The 20,499-nt window shown below is 37.6% G+C and overlaps 1 protein-coding gene across 1 annotated transcript in view; it reads left to right on the top strand.

Annotated features, from left to right (window-relative positions):
* LOC145248011 (radial spoke head protein 3 homolog B-like) overlaps positions 1-20,499 on the top strand; it is a 162,263-nt gene that overhangs the window by 24,102 nt on the left and 117,662 nt on the right. The window contains exon 3 of the mRNA XM_080109704.1: positions 17,277-17,361. Within this exon, the coding sequence (XP_079965830.1) occupies positions 17,277-17,361 (85 nt within the window). The remainder of the gene's footprint in view (positions 1-17,276; positions 17,362-20,499) is intronic.

The raw sequence follows: 20,499 nt of genomic DNA, 5'->3' as shown, positions 1-20,499 counted from the left end.
ACCTACCTGAATCTGCTACACCCACACACACACAATACAATCTAATGTATCTTAACCTTCAAAACTGAAATATTGTCAATACTCGTCTCCCTTCCCCTTTTTTTCCTCTTTTTTTTCTTTCGTATTTCTTCTAAAACACTTCTTCCTAATACTAACAATTACTTCTGCAAGGTCTGACGAGGCTGTTGGATCGTAAACATGGTCCAACATCTGAAACATATGTAATCAAACAGATAAAACGGTAATAAAAAAAAATAAAACACACACACACACACACACACACACACACACACACACACACACACACACACACACACACACACACATATATAATATGTATTTGTAAAAAAAGAAAAATAAGTATTTTCTAAAAAAGTAATTTTTTTGTTAAGTAAAAGTTTTAACATTTGTTATATATGTAGCACTAGCCTGGGTGCTCGGCGTTGCCCAGGTGTTTGGAGGTGAGTGTTGAGCAAAAAAAAAAAAAAAAAGAACGTGAAACAAAAAAGTGGTAGTAGGCAGGCAGGCTTGAACCCATGATGTGAAGGCAGAAAAAAAAGTGAAAGAAAGCCTGACGTCTTGCCGTTACTCCATGATGCGACTGGAAGTTCATAATGTTTAAATTATTAGTCATTCCAACCAATATGATGACTTGCAAAAATAGTGACGCAAAAAAAAACAAAAACAAAAACTGACCCTCCTTGTACAAAAATGCCCAGTTGAGGGTGATGGAATTAATGTTTTTAGCCAATTTTTCGATATTTGTCGTCTGAAGAGTCGAGCTTCAAAACGATACGGATCTCATGAAAATCCGTCGCCTCTGTCGAAAGTTTTAGGCATACATACATACATGATGATTGCAACGTCTTGTCAGACGAGTGCCACTCTCTCAGACACTTAAAGTCCATGAGCCCAAAAATGACTTCCATCGCCACAGGACCATTTTAATAGACAAATGCCTGAGGGAGTATCTATACACAAATGATGTTATAGAGTCTTAGCTTTGTACAACAGCTAAGTCTCTCTCTTGGTTCAAAATGTTTAGATCCAGCAACAAGCAAGAGCAAAATAGCCAGCACCAAGTTAAACTGCAGACCAGCTTAATGCAGGTACTGGTCTCCCACTTTATGGTTTTTTAAATCAGAAATTTGCTTCTCCTAGAAAGATTGCCTTCACCACACATACATGCATACATACATACATACATACATAATGATTGCTACTTCTTGACAGAAGTTTGCCATCTCTTCCTTAAGTGTTATTGCGTCCGTGCACGTAGATGACTCTTTAATCCAGCTTTAGTCCTACATGAAAATTCACAAGTGTGGCATAAAAACTTTCCTTCTTGTAAAGGTGATCGCATGATAATATTGTAAATCCTTGAATCTTTGAATGCTTCTTTTAGATTTGCATATTAGACCACACATATGAGAACTTAGCGTTGCCAGGTGTGCTATAAAAGCCTCCTCATAAGATTGTCGTTCCTGTCTTTGATTTTGTGATTTCATATGATTAACAAACCAGCTTTTGACAAAACGTATCTGCCACATACAGTGCACTTCAGTTTCTGTTGCAATTTCTCTTACATTATATTAGTGCCCTGCTTTCTTAAAACGCATTTTATAACAGCAAGCTCTACAGGCTGCTCTTCAAAAATCAGAGCAACTTTCTCTGATGGTTTTCTCCACAGTGATTGATCTTTCACTTGGGCTTCCCAGTACATCGATCTCCAGTATTTTCAAGTTGTTTTTCTGAGAATCCTTAAACCTTTTTCTTTGTTTATGTTGTGTTTTTTTTCCTCCCCCTATCTCTCTATGAAACAGTTGTGTAGGAAGTCTTTTGACCTCCATCCTAACCAAGTGTCCAGTCCAGTGTTGTAGTAATGCACTAAACCAATTACCTCCCTTTGTATAGGTCCGGATGTAACCTTACTGGCCCAGCACTCATGCTAAATAAATGTTGATTTATTTGCTCCTCTGTTCGGCTCTATTTCCTATAAATAGCACTCCAATAAGTAACACTTCATGGTGGCAGCAGCAGGATTAAATAGCTATAAATAAATATATACAGAAAAAACAGCACTACGACAGCAAAAAAGAAAAGAAAATAACAGATGGGAAAAAAAACTTTGCGCATACACATTCGGCCAGTGACCACACGGGGATATGAACGGCGCCATATTAGAAAAAAAAGCAAGAGTACATATTATTTACACCTCTTAGATCCCGCTCTTGTAAAAAAAAAGAAAACAGAATTAATAACAATAATAATAATATTATTTGTTGTCAAAAACATCAACAAACAATAAATTATGGCACACCTCCTACCGACTATGAACTGGTCAGACCCAAACCTCAGCGAAGCTATGTCCCTGTTCAAACAGAAAATGAACCTCTATATAGAGGATGAAGAAATTACTGAACGCACAAAGTAAGGTAGGAAAATATGCCACAGTATGGGCGACCAAGACCTAAGACGCCTAAACACCAATGGACTCATTGACGAGAGAAAGAAATCACTGGAACACTTGTGGAATTTCTTCAAAAGTCAACTCTGGGTGAATGTAAACTTTCGAATCCACAGACTCCACCTATTGCAATACCGTCAGAAACAAAACGAGATGCTGAACGACTTTGTTACATGAGCCAGAACCTTAGCACATTAATGTGATTTTACAGACGAGGAGCTGAGCAAGAAATTAATAGAGCTCATTATTTTCTCAACACCATACGAAGCCTTCAGAAATGAGCTCTATAGCAAACCAAAGGAGGTATAGCATAGCCAACGTGCTAACCGAGGGTTGGAAGTATGAAGCCCTCACCACTGGGAACGAGCAACTAAACCAACTTGGAATGCCGAAAACTGAAAGAATCGACAACGTCAACCGAGGCAGAAAGTGTGAGAACTGCAATACCAGCCACAAGCCCAGGCAATGCCCAGCATATAATGATGAGTGTTCTGCATGTGAAAGCAAGGGACACTGGGCGAGATGCTGCAGAAAGGCAAAAACCAAAGACTACAGAAGAAAAGGCAAGCACCGCAGCAATTCTCGCAGACACCGAAACAAACCCTAAAGAGAACCGAAGGCAGGACATATGGGAAAAATTTTGATCATATAGATACCGGCAGTGATGAGGACACTTACCTGCAGCATTTACATTCCATCACCGTCAGGGCAAAATGCATGGACAGCATCATTAAGAGATCTAGGGATGAGGCCTACACAACTCTGAACATTAGGCCATCCCACTTAAAGTGTAAAACACACCACATCCTACAAATGAAAATCGACTCTGGGACATCAGGCAACACTCTGCCACTGCAAACTTTCCAGCAGATGTATAGCAAATCTCAAGAAGCCCTGTCCATCTTAAAACTCTGTCCACACATTAAACTGACCACATACGGAGGCAAACGATCCGATGCCTGGGAACTATTAGCTTCCCATGTCAACACAAGGACTCAGAGTGGACGAACACATTGTTCTACATTGTAGAAGTCGTGGGGCTCCCAGCATGTGAAAGGCTGATGCTTATCACAAGTCATGTCAACACCCTCAAAAGATGCCCAGCTGCATCCATCATGTCCATTACCCAACTGATGTCCGATTTCCCAAATCTGTTATCAGGATAGGAAATTTTAGTGGGACTGCCAAACTTCTACTGAAGGAAGGTGCTGAGCGTTTCATTGATCCTACACAGAAATTCTCTATCTTTATAAAAGCCAAGTACGTCCAAGAATGGAGTACTGCCTCCACATCTGGGTAGGAGCTGCTAAAAACAGCCTATCCTGCCTTGACAGAGTACAAAATAGACTTTGTGGTTTAGTGGGGGATGCCCTTTTCTCTTCCCTGCAACCTCTCTCCCACAGAAGAGACGTTGCAAGCCTGTCTTTGCTTTATCGCTATTTCCATGGCAGGTGCTCGTCTGAGCTCCAATCCCTCGTCCCCCCTTGCCAATCTTTCATGAGAAATACCCGTCTGGCTGAAACTACTGTCAATAATTTTCCCCACTCTTTATCTGTGCCTAAATCCAAACGTAGATTCCATGAGCAAAGCTTCTTTCTTAGAACTGCACGCTAGTGGAACTCTCTGCCGCTTGCTTGTTTCCCACCTGACTACAACTTGGACGTCTTCAAGTCCAACATAAACAAACTCCTGACAAACCGCCCCCTTAAGTAAGACACTCTATCAAAACCCCCAATACTAATGATTACTACAATACTATCTCATTGATTACTGTACACGCAATAACCCTTATCCCTGAGTGGCCTTCGGGCCTTGATAAGTGGTGATCCCCCATGTAAAAAAAAAAAAAAAAGAAAAGAAAAGAAATGCAGCATCCACTTCAAGGATAAAATAAAGGAGGAAATCAATAGGCTCAGCACAAAGAAAGATGGGTCGCTCTGAATATGCATGGATCCACAGAAGCTTAACGCAAATCTCAAGAGGTGCCCACACAAAATACCCACAGTGGAGGAACTGAACCCAGCTTTTGCAAAAGCCAAAGTATTCAGCAAACTCGATGCCAAGGCTGGATACTGATCGATACACCTGGATGAAAAGTCACAACTCTTGACAACCTTTCGGACGGGTATGCTGGAAACACGTACCATTTGGCCTTAACATCTCCCAGGATATTTTCCAAGCAAAAATGGACCAAATCCTAGAAGGTCTAGATGGTGTGGCAAGTATTGCTGATGATGTGGCAGTATTTGGCCAGAACGACGAAGACCACAACATTAATCTATGCAAACTCATGACCTGAGCAGCTGAAATGGGTCTTTAACAGCCAGAAATGCCTTATAGAACAGACCACGATATCTTTTTTGGGGAACGTTTACACCTCTAATGGAATAAAGCCAGACCCAGACAAGGTACGTGATATAAAGAAGATGCCAAACCCACAAAACAAGGGGGAACTGCAACGCTTCTTGGGTATGTTGAACTGCCTGCCCTCATACATTCCCAACTGTGCTGAGAAGGCACACCCACTAAGTGGTCTTCTTAAATCCCAAGCACCATCGTTTGGGATCTTGGACACCAAAGGTAATACAACCAGCTTAAATAGATGATCTCCCAGGACAGATGCCTGTCATACTACGACCAGGCCAAACCTATAATGCTTGAGGTGGATGCTTCACAGAAGGACCTGGGAGTAGCCCTGACCCAGAATGGCAAACCAATTGCATTTGGGTCAAAGACGCTTACCGATGCCCAAACCCGGTACAGCAACATTGAACGAAAAATGTTGGCCGTGGTGCATGGTATTCAATGGTACCATACATACCTTCATGCTGGTAAAGATCCAGGAGTACAGCTACAACATCATGTATAGACCGGGCAGTGAAGTGATCCACGCTGATACCCTAAGCCGGCTACCTAATCCTGACAACAAATCAATTGAGCTGGATGAGAGGGTTGACAACCTAAACGCAGAGGTCAACAAAAACCAAACCATCTCAACCATCAACTTCTCACAGGAAAAGCAGAAGATGCTATGGATTGAAACTATCAGAGACCCGACCATGAATCTCATTAAGGAGGTCATACACCAAGGATGGCCTGACAACATTCGTGATTTACCTACAGCGATCCGCTCATACTGGTCTTTCTGCAATGCACTTGCTGTCAAATCGGGAACTTTATTTAAAGGCAGACAAGTTCTCATCCCAGAAACCATGAGAGAAGACATTCTCCACCAGCTTCACCAAGCCCACCAAGGCATTGAAAAAACACGCCGATTTGCCAGAGAATGTGTGTACTGGATCAATATCAATAAGGACATTGAAAAGATGTGCAGGTCGTGCACACTATGCCAAGAGTACCAGGATGCACACAGGCATGAACCACTGCTCCCACACAACATTCCATTCCAGCCTTGGAAGCTCATCGCATCCAACATATTTGAAATTGATGGACAACAATACCTACTCACTGTAGACAACTACTCTAAATATATATCCCATCGACAATGAAATGACATTGCCTATAACCAGCAAGGCAGTGGCAGAAAAAATCAAATACTATACCTCACTTTTTGGTCGCCCAGACGAAATTATGAGTGACAATGACCCCCATGCCTTCCAAAACTTCATAAAATCCTGGGGCATAAGACATGTGACAAGCTCACACCACTATGCCAGAAGCATTGGCTTTGTGGAAAGACATGTGAGACATATCAAGTCGATCATAAAGAAGTGCAAAAGGGAGAGAACTGACATCTACCTTGCTCTGCTTCAGGCCAGGGCAACACCAATAGATAGCAAACTCTCTTCGCCAGCTGAAATGCTGTTTGGCAGACCAATACCTACCACTCTACCCAGCCGGTCAGAACCAGACAAAGAAGATCACTGCGACCAACAACAGACAAGGTCGTCAAACATGAAGACCCACCATGATCAGCACAGCGGAGCCAGACCACTAGCACCACTATATCCAGGCCAATGTGTGTGGATACTCAACAGGACGGATCACACATGGCACCTGGGGACCATCCTCAAAAATGATGAGGGATCCAGTAGTTATATAGTCGAAACGCATAATGGCACAAGACTCTGTCGCAGCCACACCCACCTATGTGCCATACCTTTCCCAGCAACTAAGAAAATACGTTTTCAAATCCCTGAACCTGATATCCCACATGATATGACCAAACCAGAGGAAACAAAGGCTGAGGACAAAACTAACGAAACCAACAGCAACACACCCCTATGGGACAAAAGCAAGTATGGCCCACTCCAAACCAAATCTGGCAGAACTATAAGAACACCCTCACGATACAAAGACTGACCCCACTTCACAAACCAATGACATGAACTGTCACAAAAACAAAACACACACACACAAATATACACAATGAACTAAACAGAGCGGATGTTGTAGTAGTAATGCACTAAACCAATTACCTCCCTTTGTATAGGCCCGGGTGTAACCTTACTGGCCTAGCACTCATGCTAAATAAACGTCGATTTACTCGCCCCTCTGTTCGGCTCTATTTCTATAAATAGCACTTCAATAAGTAACACTTCATCCAACGCATCTTATTTTGAATGATTTTCATTTCAATACTATTACTATTTGATCACTCAAGAACCAGTGTCAGGCATTAGAGTCCTCCAGTTAATATTAAGTATTCTCTGAATACAACTTTGGTGAAAACTTTTCAATAACTTGAAATGCCTTCTATATGTTTTCCAGGTCTCTGACCCATATAGCAATGTAGTGATAACACATACTTTGTTTTTGATGAGATCCCTCGATCAGACCATACATGTTTCTCCAGTTTGACAAAAGCAGAACTGGCTTTGGCTATTCTGTGATTTATCACAGCATCAAGCATACAGTCCTTACTCAGCATACTACCCAGATAAACAAAATTGTCCGTGACCTTTAACTTCTTACCATCAAACAAGATGTTTGGTTCAACATATGGTATTCCTATAGGAGGGGAATACATAACATATGTTTTCTTGAGGCTGATAGAAAGTTTGAAAGCTTTGGAAGCTTCTGATAACTTGTCCATAATCATTTGTGTGTCTGTTTCTGAGTGTGAAATAAGGTCTGCATCATCTGCATATAAAAGTTCAAAAACAAGGTCTTGAAAAAGTCTTTGACTTTGCGTTGAGACGTCTAAGGTTAAAAAGTTTACCTGATGTGCGAAACCGAAACTTCACCTCAGTGTCGCAATTGTTAAAAGCATGTAGCAGCATCAAAGCTAAATATATGGAAAATAATGTAGGAGCAAGTATATCACCTTGTTTCATACCGTTTTCAACTGAAATTGGATCAGACAGAAATCCATTAAAGTTCACTTGCACTTCCATATTATGGTGTAACTGCTGAAGCAACACCACAAAACTAGTAGAACAGCCTAGCTTCCTAAGAATCTTGCAGAGTGCTATGCGATTAATGGTATCAAAAGCTTTTGTCAGATTGACAAAAACTTGATACAAAGGCATTGTTAAATAACGCCGCAGGCGCCATCTTGGACCCTTTTCAGCATCATGACGCTGCGTCGGCAAAGTGCACACCAAGGCCATTTAAGAGGTAAGCCTGCGTTCCCACAATTTTCGGCACACTCCCCCCGATATCATCATCACAGAGAGGGTAGGGACGCGGTGGCCTTCTTCTTTAGGTGCTTCTTTGGAGAGGTGGGGACCAGAGATTTTGTCCTCGCCTGTGCTTTCATCCTCAGTTTCAGGGTTGGTGAACCTAAGACTGCTAATCTCGGCGCAGGCTTGGGGTTGAGATCCAACTGTTGCCGATACCTGTGGCATTACCCGTGTTTTCGTCTAGTGGTCAAGTTCGTCTCCGTCGCCGGCTCACTGTTTCCACCTTTGAATCAGTTTCCAGACTGTCAACTGGGCTGTCTGAAGAATATAATGCATTCAACAATGGCGCTTTCAAACAAAGAAAAAAAAAAAAGTCAAAGCTTAATTGGCTTTTCTTAACATAGAATAATTATTGCCTTCGACTTTACAAATAATATTTACACAACTGGCCTAGTCATGCAAACAGGGGGCTGGCAGTTTTTTCTTTAACAAAGTACTTTGTTTTTTCTATCGTCAGTATACGGATAAGAATCAGCTACCAGAAACGCGTGTATCAGAGAAGCGTGCCGCCAAGGCGCGTGGCAAAGAGTGTCCGTCTATCTCCACCTCGCCCTTGTTTATCAATATCGTTTGGTGACAGCCCCCATCGCCCAATATGCCCGCGAGTGATGGTCAACCAATCAGCAGCTACGCTTTTGTGTCGGTGGTCCAGTAATGTCTTGCCGACTCTGAACATATGATCGCAGAAGAAAAAGAAAAGAAAATAATGAAAAGCGACCTTTACAATTATTGAAGAGAAAAAAAGGTTTTCGCCCCCGCCCATTCCTCCTGTCATGATCCCAAACTAAATTACCAGGTCAGTGAGGCCATAAATGTCCACACGCCAGGAAGATGGGTTGTCACAGTCAATTAACACTCAACGGGCCTACCGGGCATGTTCTCAGGGTGGTCATCCATAGCCTCACTGTCAGCTGGACTGTTTCTTTGTTCAACCACTTGATAGCGATCCTCTTGGCGGTCTTTCTATCAACATAAGTGCCCATCTGTTTTGCTTAAGAATTATTTTTATGGCTCTCATTCAGGCATAGACACTTGTTTCAGCTATCCACAGGGAGATCATTTTGATTATCTAGCAAAAAACAGATGTATTCTTTTTAAAACATCAACACCATCATCACCATCATTAGAATTCAACCGTGCGAATTCCCCTGAAATCGTGTCAATGGGGTCACTCAGATGACATGCTGTCTCATAATCAACTAGCAAGGTTCGTCTGGCATCGCCCGGCCCCCTATTGGGTCACAAATTTAGCTGCTCCATTAGAACACAAACATATCTCGTGATCTTTTTTCTTCTTTTCCAAAAGACTGGTGATCATAGAATCATTTTCATCAAACCAATCCCTATGTTTGGATTTTGGATTTGAACCGTTCCCAAGTTCCGTCAAATGAGATATCATGAAGTGAGGTCCTAAGAATTTCACACACTTCCTTATTTTGTAGCTTTTTCCTTATACACAACTTAAGTTTAACACAAACAAGATTATAATCAGTATCACAGTCTGCATAATTCTTACAGTACACATATCCTGAAGATCATGCTTGCGCATGATAACATAATCAAGAATATGACCATGTTTTGATCTAGGGTGTATTCAAGTTACCTGGTGAATGGGTTTTTGTTGGTAGAAGGTGTTACATACTGCAAGATTATGTTCAGTGCACAGCTGCAAAAGAAGAATCCCATTATCATTTGCCTTACCAAAACCATATTTTCCTAAGATACCCCAGGTATCATGATCACTTCGAACCCGTGCATTAAAATCTCCAAGCAACAAAATGTTATCTGCTTTTGGTATCCCTTTGATACAGTTCCCTAGATCTTGATAAAACACCATTTTGACATCTTGCCTACTATCCAAAGTAGGGGCATATACTGAGATAACTGACACGTAATGATCACTAGGTAAAGGTACTTTTAGTAACATGATTTGATCACTAATACCACAAGGTTGTTCTAACTGAGATGTGATCTTTATCTTGATAGCAAAACCAACTCCTCTTTCCCTTTTCACTCCCCTGGGTTTGCCTTTCCAGTAAAACGTATATCCTGCACTTTTTTCAGTAAGTTAATCTTCATCACTAAAACGGGTTTCAGATAAAGCAGCAATATCCACGTTGTATCTAGCTAATTTTCTGGCAACAACAGCTATTCTTCACTCTGGATTCACCGACTGTTTCATATCAAGAAATGTCCTTACGTTCCAGGTCGTAATATTCAATTTAGTTTTCTTTTTAGAATAAATCACATTGTTTTTTCTTTTATTTCCCTTGCATAAATGAACAACCGTCAGCCGCAGGTAAATGACCAGCTGAAAATAGGAACAGACGATTTTTAGGTCACCTTTTCTAGACCTCTCCCATGATCTGGGTGAGTAGCACTGTCCCTTAAAAGGGCTGCTCAGTCGCAAAAAGCCCCACTGAACTATTTCCTGTCCCTCAAAACTAACAGCGATGTTTAAATAAGCTTTAAGCTGCCTGTGTGCAAATTTGTGATAATATACTTCCAACTTATTTGGTTTGTACACGTCACCTCGCCTCTATTGCCACAGGACTTGAGATATTTGTACAAAATGATCTCAATGATAAATGCTTGTATGACACAAGTATCACTCTCTAAGCATTCACAGTCAGAGTCCAATGATAAGCAAGTGCAAGATAACTAGTAACTGTTTCAGCCCCAGGTTTTCTTGTGTGCCCGTAAGCCGTGGTGAAGGCAACCTCTCTAGGAGAAGGAAACCCCTGATATAAAACCTGTGGCAGCTACTGCATCCAATGTATGTATGTATGTATATGTGTGTGTGTGTGTGTGTGTGTGTGTGTGTATATATATATATATATATATATATATATATCAAATCCACGATGCGTCTGTCCAGTATCTGGCGGCTAGTGGTGGCCTAACCTCTGTCTCTGAAAGTATCTTTGGACAAGTTAGCACTTTTTGTGAAAAGCACACTCAAGAAAAAAACATATACATACATACATACATACATACATTTAAACAGACAGGTGAGATTTATATAATAGGCTAGCCTGGGTGACTGGCGTTGCCTGGGTGTTTGGAGGTGCATGTTGAGCAAAAAAAAAAATAATAAAAAAAGTGGTAGTAGGCAGGCTCAAACCTTCAAGTGCTGACGTTGTACTGTCTAACATTCAGGTCGAGTAAACACTGATCTTAGTTTTGACAGCGATGTCACTATCACACCACAGCTGCTTTTCTAGTGTTCCAAATCCTGTTCTAGCCTTATAGATGCGAAGACGTATCTCTGTATCCAGAGAGCCATCTCTGGAGATTGTGCTACCTAAGTACACAAATGTGTCCACAACATCCACTCTATTCCCCACCCCCCACATAGATATTTGGTTGAATATACGGAACGCCAGGTGCAAGTGTGAACATCACTTTCATCTTCTTAATGCTGATAGTTAAGCCAAAGGCATCACATGCTGCTAAAAAAATAATTCACTATATTTTGCATATTGCGCACCGAATGAGATACAAAATCAGCATCATCAGCATAGAGCAGTTCCCTAACTTGACCTCCAAATGTTTGTGACTTCGCATTAAATCTTCTTAGATTAAATACTTTGCCAGAAGTCCTAAAGCAGAGAAAGACACCTTTATCGCAATCCTTAAATGCATATGCAAGAAGCACTGCGATGTAAATTGAGAACAGAGTTGGAGCTGGAATATCCCCCTGTTCCACACCGTTGTCAATGGCAAATTCCCCAGATAGTTGCCCTCCATATGCAATGCGAGCCTTCATATTTCTGTGGAGTTCTTGAAGCATCCTGACAAAGGTATGAGGACATCCAATCTTTCCAAGAATTACCCACAAGGCCTGTCTGTTTACGGTATCGAACGCCTTTGTGAGGAATACTTGATAAAGTGGCATCTGTTGTTCAATACACTTTTCCTGCAGCTGCCTTGTCAAAAGTTTTAAGCATACATACATACATACATACATACATACATACATACATACAGGTGAGATTTATATTATAGATGTTAAATTTGATAAGAAAAACAGTGTTAAATAAACAAAATGAATGCAGTTTTATGCCTTATCCAGGAACAATTACTCATTTTGTTCCCAGTTATTGTGAATTCGATTTCTTTATCTAGGCTTTGTGCCAAGATTATGCTTGCTTGGTTATTGCAATTAACTACTACACAGTCTTAGTAAATTCTGATTTTAAAAGTATTCAGAATGACCTTTAGAAATAGCACATCTTGAGCAGAATGACAACTCTACAACTTCAGCTTCATAAGTAGAAAGTTCCAGAATTTTCTATTTCTTAGATTTCCATGAAATAATAATCTATTCTTTGATAGTCTGAAATAGTATCCAGTTATACTTTTTCAGTCTTCATCGTTTCCTCAAAATCTGAATTTGAAAATCCCTCTAATTTTAGGGGATGGGTAGATTTCTTTATTCCCTTTTTGATCAGGAATGACTAGTTTAGCCCTGTTTAAATCATGTGGCAACAAATCTTGCTTTATACTGTTCAATGCCTGATGCTTTTTTGTAAAGATCCATCGGAAAGAAATTACATTTCTATCTTTTGGTGGGGGCAGTAATGTATAGGTATTATTTTCTGTTAAAGCATCAATTTCATGTTTCATTGCCACTTTACACTGTTGGCAATATTCTGAATTTATTGCATCAATGAAGCTTTTTGGTGTATTTTCCATGGAGTAGCAATAATCTACTTAGAAATTCTTGAAATTCTCAACCAGCTCCAGGTTATCCATATACATGAGGTTGTTTATTCTTTATTTTGTATCTGTAAATTTGTATCCAGCATTACATTTTCTTGAGTGGCATCATGGCAGTGGTGGTGATAGTGAGTCTCTTTGGAAGATGGCTCTCTATATTCTTATTTCAGTCAGATACTGTCCTCTAGCTATCAAGAAAGCAATGGAAATTGGAATTGACAAGCGGAGGACAGCACATAACTGATATAAGAACACAGAGAGGCATCTTCCAAGGATACTCACTATCACCACTATTGTTTATCATAGCCATGATTCCATTCATCTTCATACTTCGAAAATGCAATGCTGGATACAAGTTTACAGACAGAACAAAAAATAAACTACCTCATGTATATGGGTGACCTGAAACTGTTTGCAAAAAACAAAAAGGAATTGGAGAAGCTTATAAACACAACAAGAATATTCGGCCAGAACATTAGAAAGGAATTTGGAAAAGTATGCACTACTAGGGAAACTGGAGACATCAGAGGATATGTAGTGCCCAACCAAGAGAAGATGAGAGCGCTTGGTGAACATGAAACTTACGAATATCTAAAGGGGTCCGGAAACAGATGCCATCAAATCTAAGATCAGAAAAGAATACCTAAGAAAAACAAGGAAACTCTTAGAAACAAAACTATATATATAAATCTATTAAAGGAATAAATAAACACTTGAGCAGTATCACTATTAAGGTACTCTAGACCATTCATAGGCTGGACTAAAGAAGAACTTAGGCGCCTTGGTCAGAAGACCAGGAAACTAATGACAATGTACAATGCATTACGCCCAAAAGATGATAGTGACCAACTCTATGTAAAAAAACAAAGGAGGAAGGGGACTTATAAACATAGAAGATTGTGTAGAAGGCACCAAAAGGACTTGGCAAAGTACATATGTCAGAACATAGAAAGATTGATTACTGTAGCGAGATACACTGTCAAGAAGAAAAAGATGAAACTAGACAAGAAAAGAAAAGTATTAAGAGAAATAGTTACATGAACAATTGATCAGAGTAACAAAAGAAGAGAATCATGAAATCATTTAGATGTGGCTAAGAAAAGGACACATTAATAGAGAAACAATCTCTACGAACAGCTTTACAGAACAGCACGATTAGAACATTAAAGCTAAAATAGATAAAATACAAGAAAACAGTAAATGTAGATTCTATGGAAAAGAGACAAAACATTGAACCACATAATAAGTGAATGTGGCAAACTAGCCCAAAATAAGTATAAAAACCAGACACAACTGCATAGAAAATGCAATATACTGGGAGCTCTGTAGGTGACAGCATTTCAAACATGTGAACAAATGGCTTAAACACAATTCAGAAACAGGACAAGAAAACATAGAGATACAAACAGATAAACTCATCCAAGAAAGAACGGGCGTCATAATAATTAACAAGAAATAATAAGAAACTGTTAAGATGCAGAGTTTGTTGCCCCAAGCAGATCATAGGATGAAAATTAAAGGGACAGAAAAATGAAACAAATATGCTGAAGTTGCCAGAGAACTGAAAGGAATATGGAACATAAAGAAAATCAATATAATATGAATAATTGTGGAAGCACTAGTAACAATCTCAAAGAATTTAAAAAAAGACTAGGAGAAATTGGAATTGAGGGGAAGACTAAGACTATGCAATGAATGGTAATGATTAAAATAACTGAAATTTTAAGGAAAATCCTTGAATGTGGAAACTAATTCACATGAATGACAAACGCTAACTGTAAACTGTAACAGAAGTAAAACACAAAGATGCAATCAAGAAAACTAAAACCGCAAAATGGTAAATTGATCACCCCCACACACACAAAATGTAGAGTCAACATCGACTGACACCAAACTAAATAGCCGAAGGGTCATGGAAGATGGAATGACCAAGGTGGGAAAGCACTGACCAGACCTCTACTGGATGGGTGCAAAGAGGACTGGGACCTTGAGGAGGCTTACTGCCACTCAAATTCCAGTGATGACCAATGGTCATTGCCAGGTAAAAATCAATGGCAAGTAACTGTTGTGATAAGGCAAATTCATTTGCAAAGTTTATTGAAAGAGGAGAAAAGTACTGAAAATCTGGGGAGACTTATTGTCACCCAGGCTCCAGGGCATACCATCAGTTGTTGTCAGTAAATAATCATTGATGATGACCTGTGTGAAAACTCAATAATAATAATAATAATAATAATAATAATAATAATAATAATAACAGCAACAACAATAATATGGGGAATTATGCAAACTGCATCTTGAACACCCATACAAATGGTACAGCACTTGAAAATGAAAGTCACAAAATCTTATGAAACATGAATGTAAAAACAGATAAACTCATCCAAGCAAGAAGACTGGATGTCATAATCTATTATATAAAGGAGAGTTGTCTGTGTGTTTGTGTGTGTGTGTGTGTGTGTGTACTAAAACTTTCGTCAGTCGCATCCAACAGGATAAAAACTAGCACCATCTGAAAGATGAATAATATGTGAAATAATAAGAAGAATAATATGTGAAAATAATATGTGAAAATTAGAAAAAAAAAAAAAATTCTATGGTTAATTGGACTATTTTTGGAAGGGGGGGGTCAGTTTTTGCATCGCAATTTTTGCAAGTCACGCACACGTATCAAACTGAAACTATGTTTAAAAACAAAATATGTATTATATACGTTTGAAGCCAAAGCAACGCATCATTACAAAATAAACAGACATTTATTTTGTTTGAAATTTATATTGAAATTCATAAATATATTTCAAAGATATACTTCATCATCAGTATGACTTTCCTTCTATTTTTTTTTTTTTGCCATGTTGTTGTTGGAGCAGAGAATCAGCAATTAGAAGTCCGTTTGTTGTTTTTACAGTAGTTTTTTAAATGTCGGAACAGTGCGTTGGTCATGCGGAATTCACGTTAAGATTTTTGTTCTTTAGAGGGGCTGATTGAGTTTGAATAAAATAAAATACATAAAGGAAAGTCATGCTGATGATGAAGTATATCTTCGAAGTATATTTATGAATTTCAATATAAATTTCCAGCAAAATAAATGTCTGTTTACTTTGTAATAATGCGTTGTTTTGACTTCAAACATATATAATACATATTTTATTTTATTCAAACTCAACCAGCGCCTCTAAGGAACAAAAATCTTAATATGTTTAAAAACGTTATTTTGTAGCATCATGACGTTATAAGCAGTCGTAACCATAACAGCTAGCGCATTTTCCAGTAACTTTTTCTCTTCTTTTCCTCTTTTGTGTGTTCAGGTTCAAACCCAGCTGCCGTGGCTCATTTTTTTTTTTTTTGGTTGCACGGGCACTTGCTACTTTTTTGATTGAAAGAAAAGTTGTTTTTATTTATTTATTTATTTATTTTTTAGAGGTTTCTAGTGCACGGACAACAAAAGTGCTTTTTTCTTCATATCCCTTCTGCCAAAATATCTGGCGGGGAGCTTGTTCTTTTTTTTTGGGGGGGGGGAGGTGGGGGGGTGATCCTGTTCTTTTATTTTTTAAATTGTTGTGGAGGTGCTCAATATTCTTAATATAGCAGCTGTCTCCACACTGAACTTTATGTCCACCCGGGCAACGCCTGGTATCCATGCTAGTAATTAATAAGAAGGAAAAGTCTTGTCAGATTGTAGGTTTTGCTGTTCCAGCAAACAACAGGGTTAATATCAAGGAAACGGGCAAGCAGAACAAATACATGGAACTGGCTAGAGAGCTCAAAGAGATATGGAAGATGAAAGTCAAGATAACACCAATAATAGTGAGAGCACTAGGAACAATTCCGAAAAACTTTGAAAAATGAATGGGGAAAATTAGAATATGAGGGATGGCTGAAAAAATACAATGGATAACAATAGTGAAAACGGCAGAAATATTAAGGAAAAATCTTGAATGCAGAGACTAATGCACATGAGTTACAGGTGCAAGCCGATCACATAGAAATTGCTACAGATGTAAAGCAGAAAGAAATTTTCTGAAATCAAAGAAGTATCCAATTTTAATGCCATTTTCATCATTCATTAATAGAATCACCATATATTTTATATGATATAAAATTAAAAAAAAATTCATCATCAATTAAATTTGTAAAAAGTTTAAAAATTTTTATTTCTATTAAAAAGCATCTCAATATAATTTTTATAACACCATTTTAAGCAAAGAGTTGCCAAAATTTAAACTCAGTTCGCTTTTCAAGCGTAGCTATCCTTTCCTTGCTCTCTTCAATGGCTAACCTCAAATGAGTTGGAAAAGTCGATGTTAGTGCACTGTACAGACCTTTTCTGTTTTTACACCTCTATTTTTAAAATATTTTTTTTTTATTGTAGTTACATCCCAAGTTAATCTGTTGATGTTAAATATGGTTTGTTTGTTTCTCTTCTCTTTGTTTGCATTTAGACAGGAAAATGTTGGTTTCGGGAACATCATGTATGACCGGCGAGTTGTACGTGGGAACACATACGCGTTATCCACGTTGCCAACTGTAAGTAAACTGCGAGTTAACTCCCTTACACCATTTATTTGGATTCTCTTAAGTTGAATGCAATAAAAAGTTACTTCACAAGATAGAATTTAAATACGCAGTTTGTTTTTAATCTCTCTCTCTCTCTCTCTCTCTCTCTCTCTCTCTCTCTCTCTCTCTCTCTCATATATATATATTGATATCAATTCAATAAAGCAAATATATGAATAGGGATGGTATAAATGCTCTTTATAACTAGATGTTTCGAAACCTAATGCTTTTTGTCAGAAGAGGAAAAGAGGTGTGCTGGGTTACAAATAAGAAATGTGATATCTAGTGATTAGCACATTAGGACAGGAGTATAGGGGAATCTTGGATAGAGTGTAAATAGTATAGAGTTGGAGGGAGGAGATGCTGGAGACATGTGATGATTACATAATGCATATACACGGCCTGAAATAGGATTAGGGGTTTTAAAGTTTTGCCATGATGCGCTAGAGTATGTGGATTCAATATGTGCGGCACTGCGGCACATGAGGCGATATACAATTAAATACAAGAAAACACAAGTGATGGGTGATAGTGGTAAAATTAAGGGATAGCAGGTTAGCTTGATTTAGGGGTGTGTCTTTAAAATAAAGAAGATGCGTTACGCCAGGAAGTGGCAGTAAGAACATAAATGTACAAAACTGTATAAAACAAACTATACAATATTTCCCTTACTAACGATTACTATATTGTCCAATTTCTTCTGTACACTCTTTAACTCTTATCCTCGAGTGGCCTCTTGGTCTTGATAAGTGGTGATACTTATGTAAAAAAACAATGATGTAAAGGTACAGCCATGATAGTAATAATAATAATAATAATAATACAAATGGTTTAATCAGATTGACAAGACAATTTCTTTTACAATCTTACAAAAGGCTTGCCTATTGGGAACAGTGAAAGTGTTAAGGTATAGCTTGAAATAAAAAATAAATAAATAAAAAAAGGAATAAATGAAAAAGTCATAAAGTTAAGAATGTTATGAAATAATAATAATATATCAACACCTCGAACTGTATGACAGTCAGGGTGAAAAATATAATCTGCATTTATCGTAAGTTCAAAACGATCCAATTCGGGAGGTAGTGAAAAAGTAGTGAAATATTCAATTTTTTTTTTTTACATATAATGCTGCTAGAAAGATGGAATTAACATTGCTCAGAAAAAAAAAAAAAAAATGGTTAAACGTGACTGTGAGGTACCGAGGGTGATATACTCTGTTCAATTTTCAAAGGTATAAAGAGCATTTGTAGCCATGCCTATTCATGTATTTCCCTTATTAAATTGATGATTATTAAATCTATATGAACAAGTATATACTTTTGTATTGTCAATTTTTCTTTCTGTATCTAAGCTCCATCTGATATATTTAAGCTAAAAATTAGCAGAAAAAGTCTCCATTGAAAGAATTTTCTCATTCCTCTTTGATCCCCTCATTTCATAGAAAAAGATATATACTTTCAATTAAGTTATTTCAAAATGGCTACATTTATTTAAACTCAATAAAAATGGATTTGCATTTTCGGAACATAATAACTTCAATGCCACAAATATATTTGTATAACATTAATATTATTTTATTGCTGATATGGTACGTCTTACACATGTTTTGGTGAATGGTTTAGATTCACCAAACAACTCATTAGAGACCCATATAAATCCATAAGAAAAATTCAGTTTTTTTTTTTTATTGAAAGGGACCGTAGGTGGAAAAAAGGAAATAGAGTTCTTTAAAAATCATAAGAGTAAAAAAGTTAATAACTTTACTTATTATAGATTATTTAGAGATTTTTCCAGAAAAAAACCCACTTTAAACATGGAATGACATGAGGAAAAAAATTAATGTGTATATTTATATCTTTTATCATATCCTAGTTATATCTCCTAAATCTTTTGTATTTAATTTTAAAAGAAAAGAGGCAAGAATTCAATCAATAAACAATAGGTAATTTTATTCTTAAAATATTGATGATAGAAAACTTTAGTTTAATCATATTAGATTTAAAAATAGTATATCACAAAAGAGAAATCCAAAACTAAATAAGTCAGCAAAATAAGTCATGTGGCGTACAAACCACAGTGTAAACAAATCTACATGAAAATCATCCTTAAATGAAATAAAAATACAAGAATATCCATCTTTTCCTTGTATAAAAATCTGATACCCTACAAATACTAATCAAATATTCTTTTATTTAACTGACTAGTATTAAAATAAAAATAAACCCTATAATTTAAAGCTTGTGGGATCGTTATAATTTTAATCTTATTCGACTAGATGTCAAACAAAAAACATTCATGCGACCTAATTTTTTCAAGTAATCTTCCTTAAACCCATAATTATTTTCTTATGAATTAAGTAAGTTATTTTTTGTTTATAAAAACAAAAATTTGTATAAGAATTCTCGAATATATTTACTACTACATCAACGAACACACTATCTTTATACATTTATAACTAATACTAATACCCACATGGAAGAATTAATCAACGTTCATTTGATGGGATATTAGAAGATACCACCACATCTCCAAAAGTCAAACGTTAGTCCTATCATACCTTAGAGCAAATTCTTGGCTATAGTAATACTAATATTCATATGTTAATTTAAATCATTAAAAACACACTTATTAGCATAGTATTTCAATTACGTTTTATACAAAAATTATTATTATTAAAAATTTTTTTGTTTTAACTAATTCATTTTATTGGTCCCCCGACAAAAGGAGGGTGGACCTGTAAATTCACCCTTATCCGTTTGTCTGTTCATCCATTCATCCATTCGTCTGTCTGCACTTTTCTCAATAACTATGCCTTGGAAATTTTTGAAATTTTGCACAAACTTTAAACATGATATGAGTAAAAAGTAACAGAACAGATTTTCCAGGAAAACTCTGGTTGCTCCCCCCCCTCCCCCACAGGAGTGCCTTTCGGGTTAAAATGGCTAAAATTGACACTTTTTTGCTTCTTAAAAAAAAATTGATGACTTGGATTTTTATAAAACTATCTGAAAAGTTGTAACTAACTGATTTCTCTATAATTTTGTTTGTCTATACTTTATGATAACTCTTGGGTGTGCCCCAGGGGCGCTTTTAGGACTAATAAAAACG

Source organism: Euprymna scolopes, chromosome 26 (assembly GCF_053919585.1).
Source record: "Euprymna scolopes isolate OS-2025 chromosome 26, ASM5391958v1, whole genome shotgun sequence".
In the NCBI taxonomy this organism is placed as follows: Eukaryota; Metazoa; Mollusca; class Cephalopoda; order Sepiida; family Sepiolidae; genus Euprymna; species Euprymna scolopes.
Note: the sequence above shows the minus strand (reverse complement) of the source record. Positions and strands in the feature narration are given on the sequence as shown.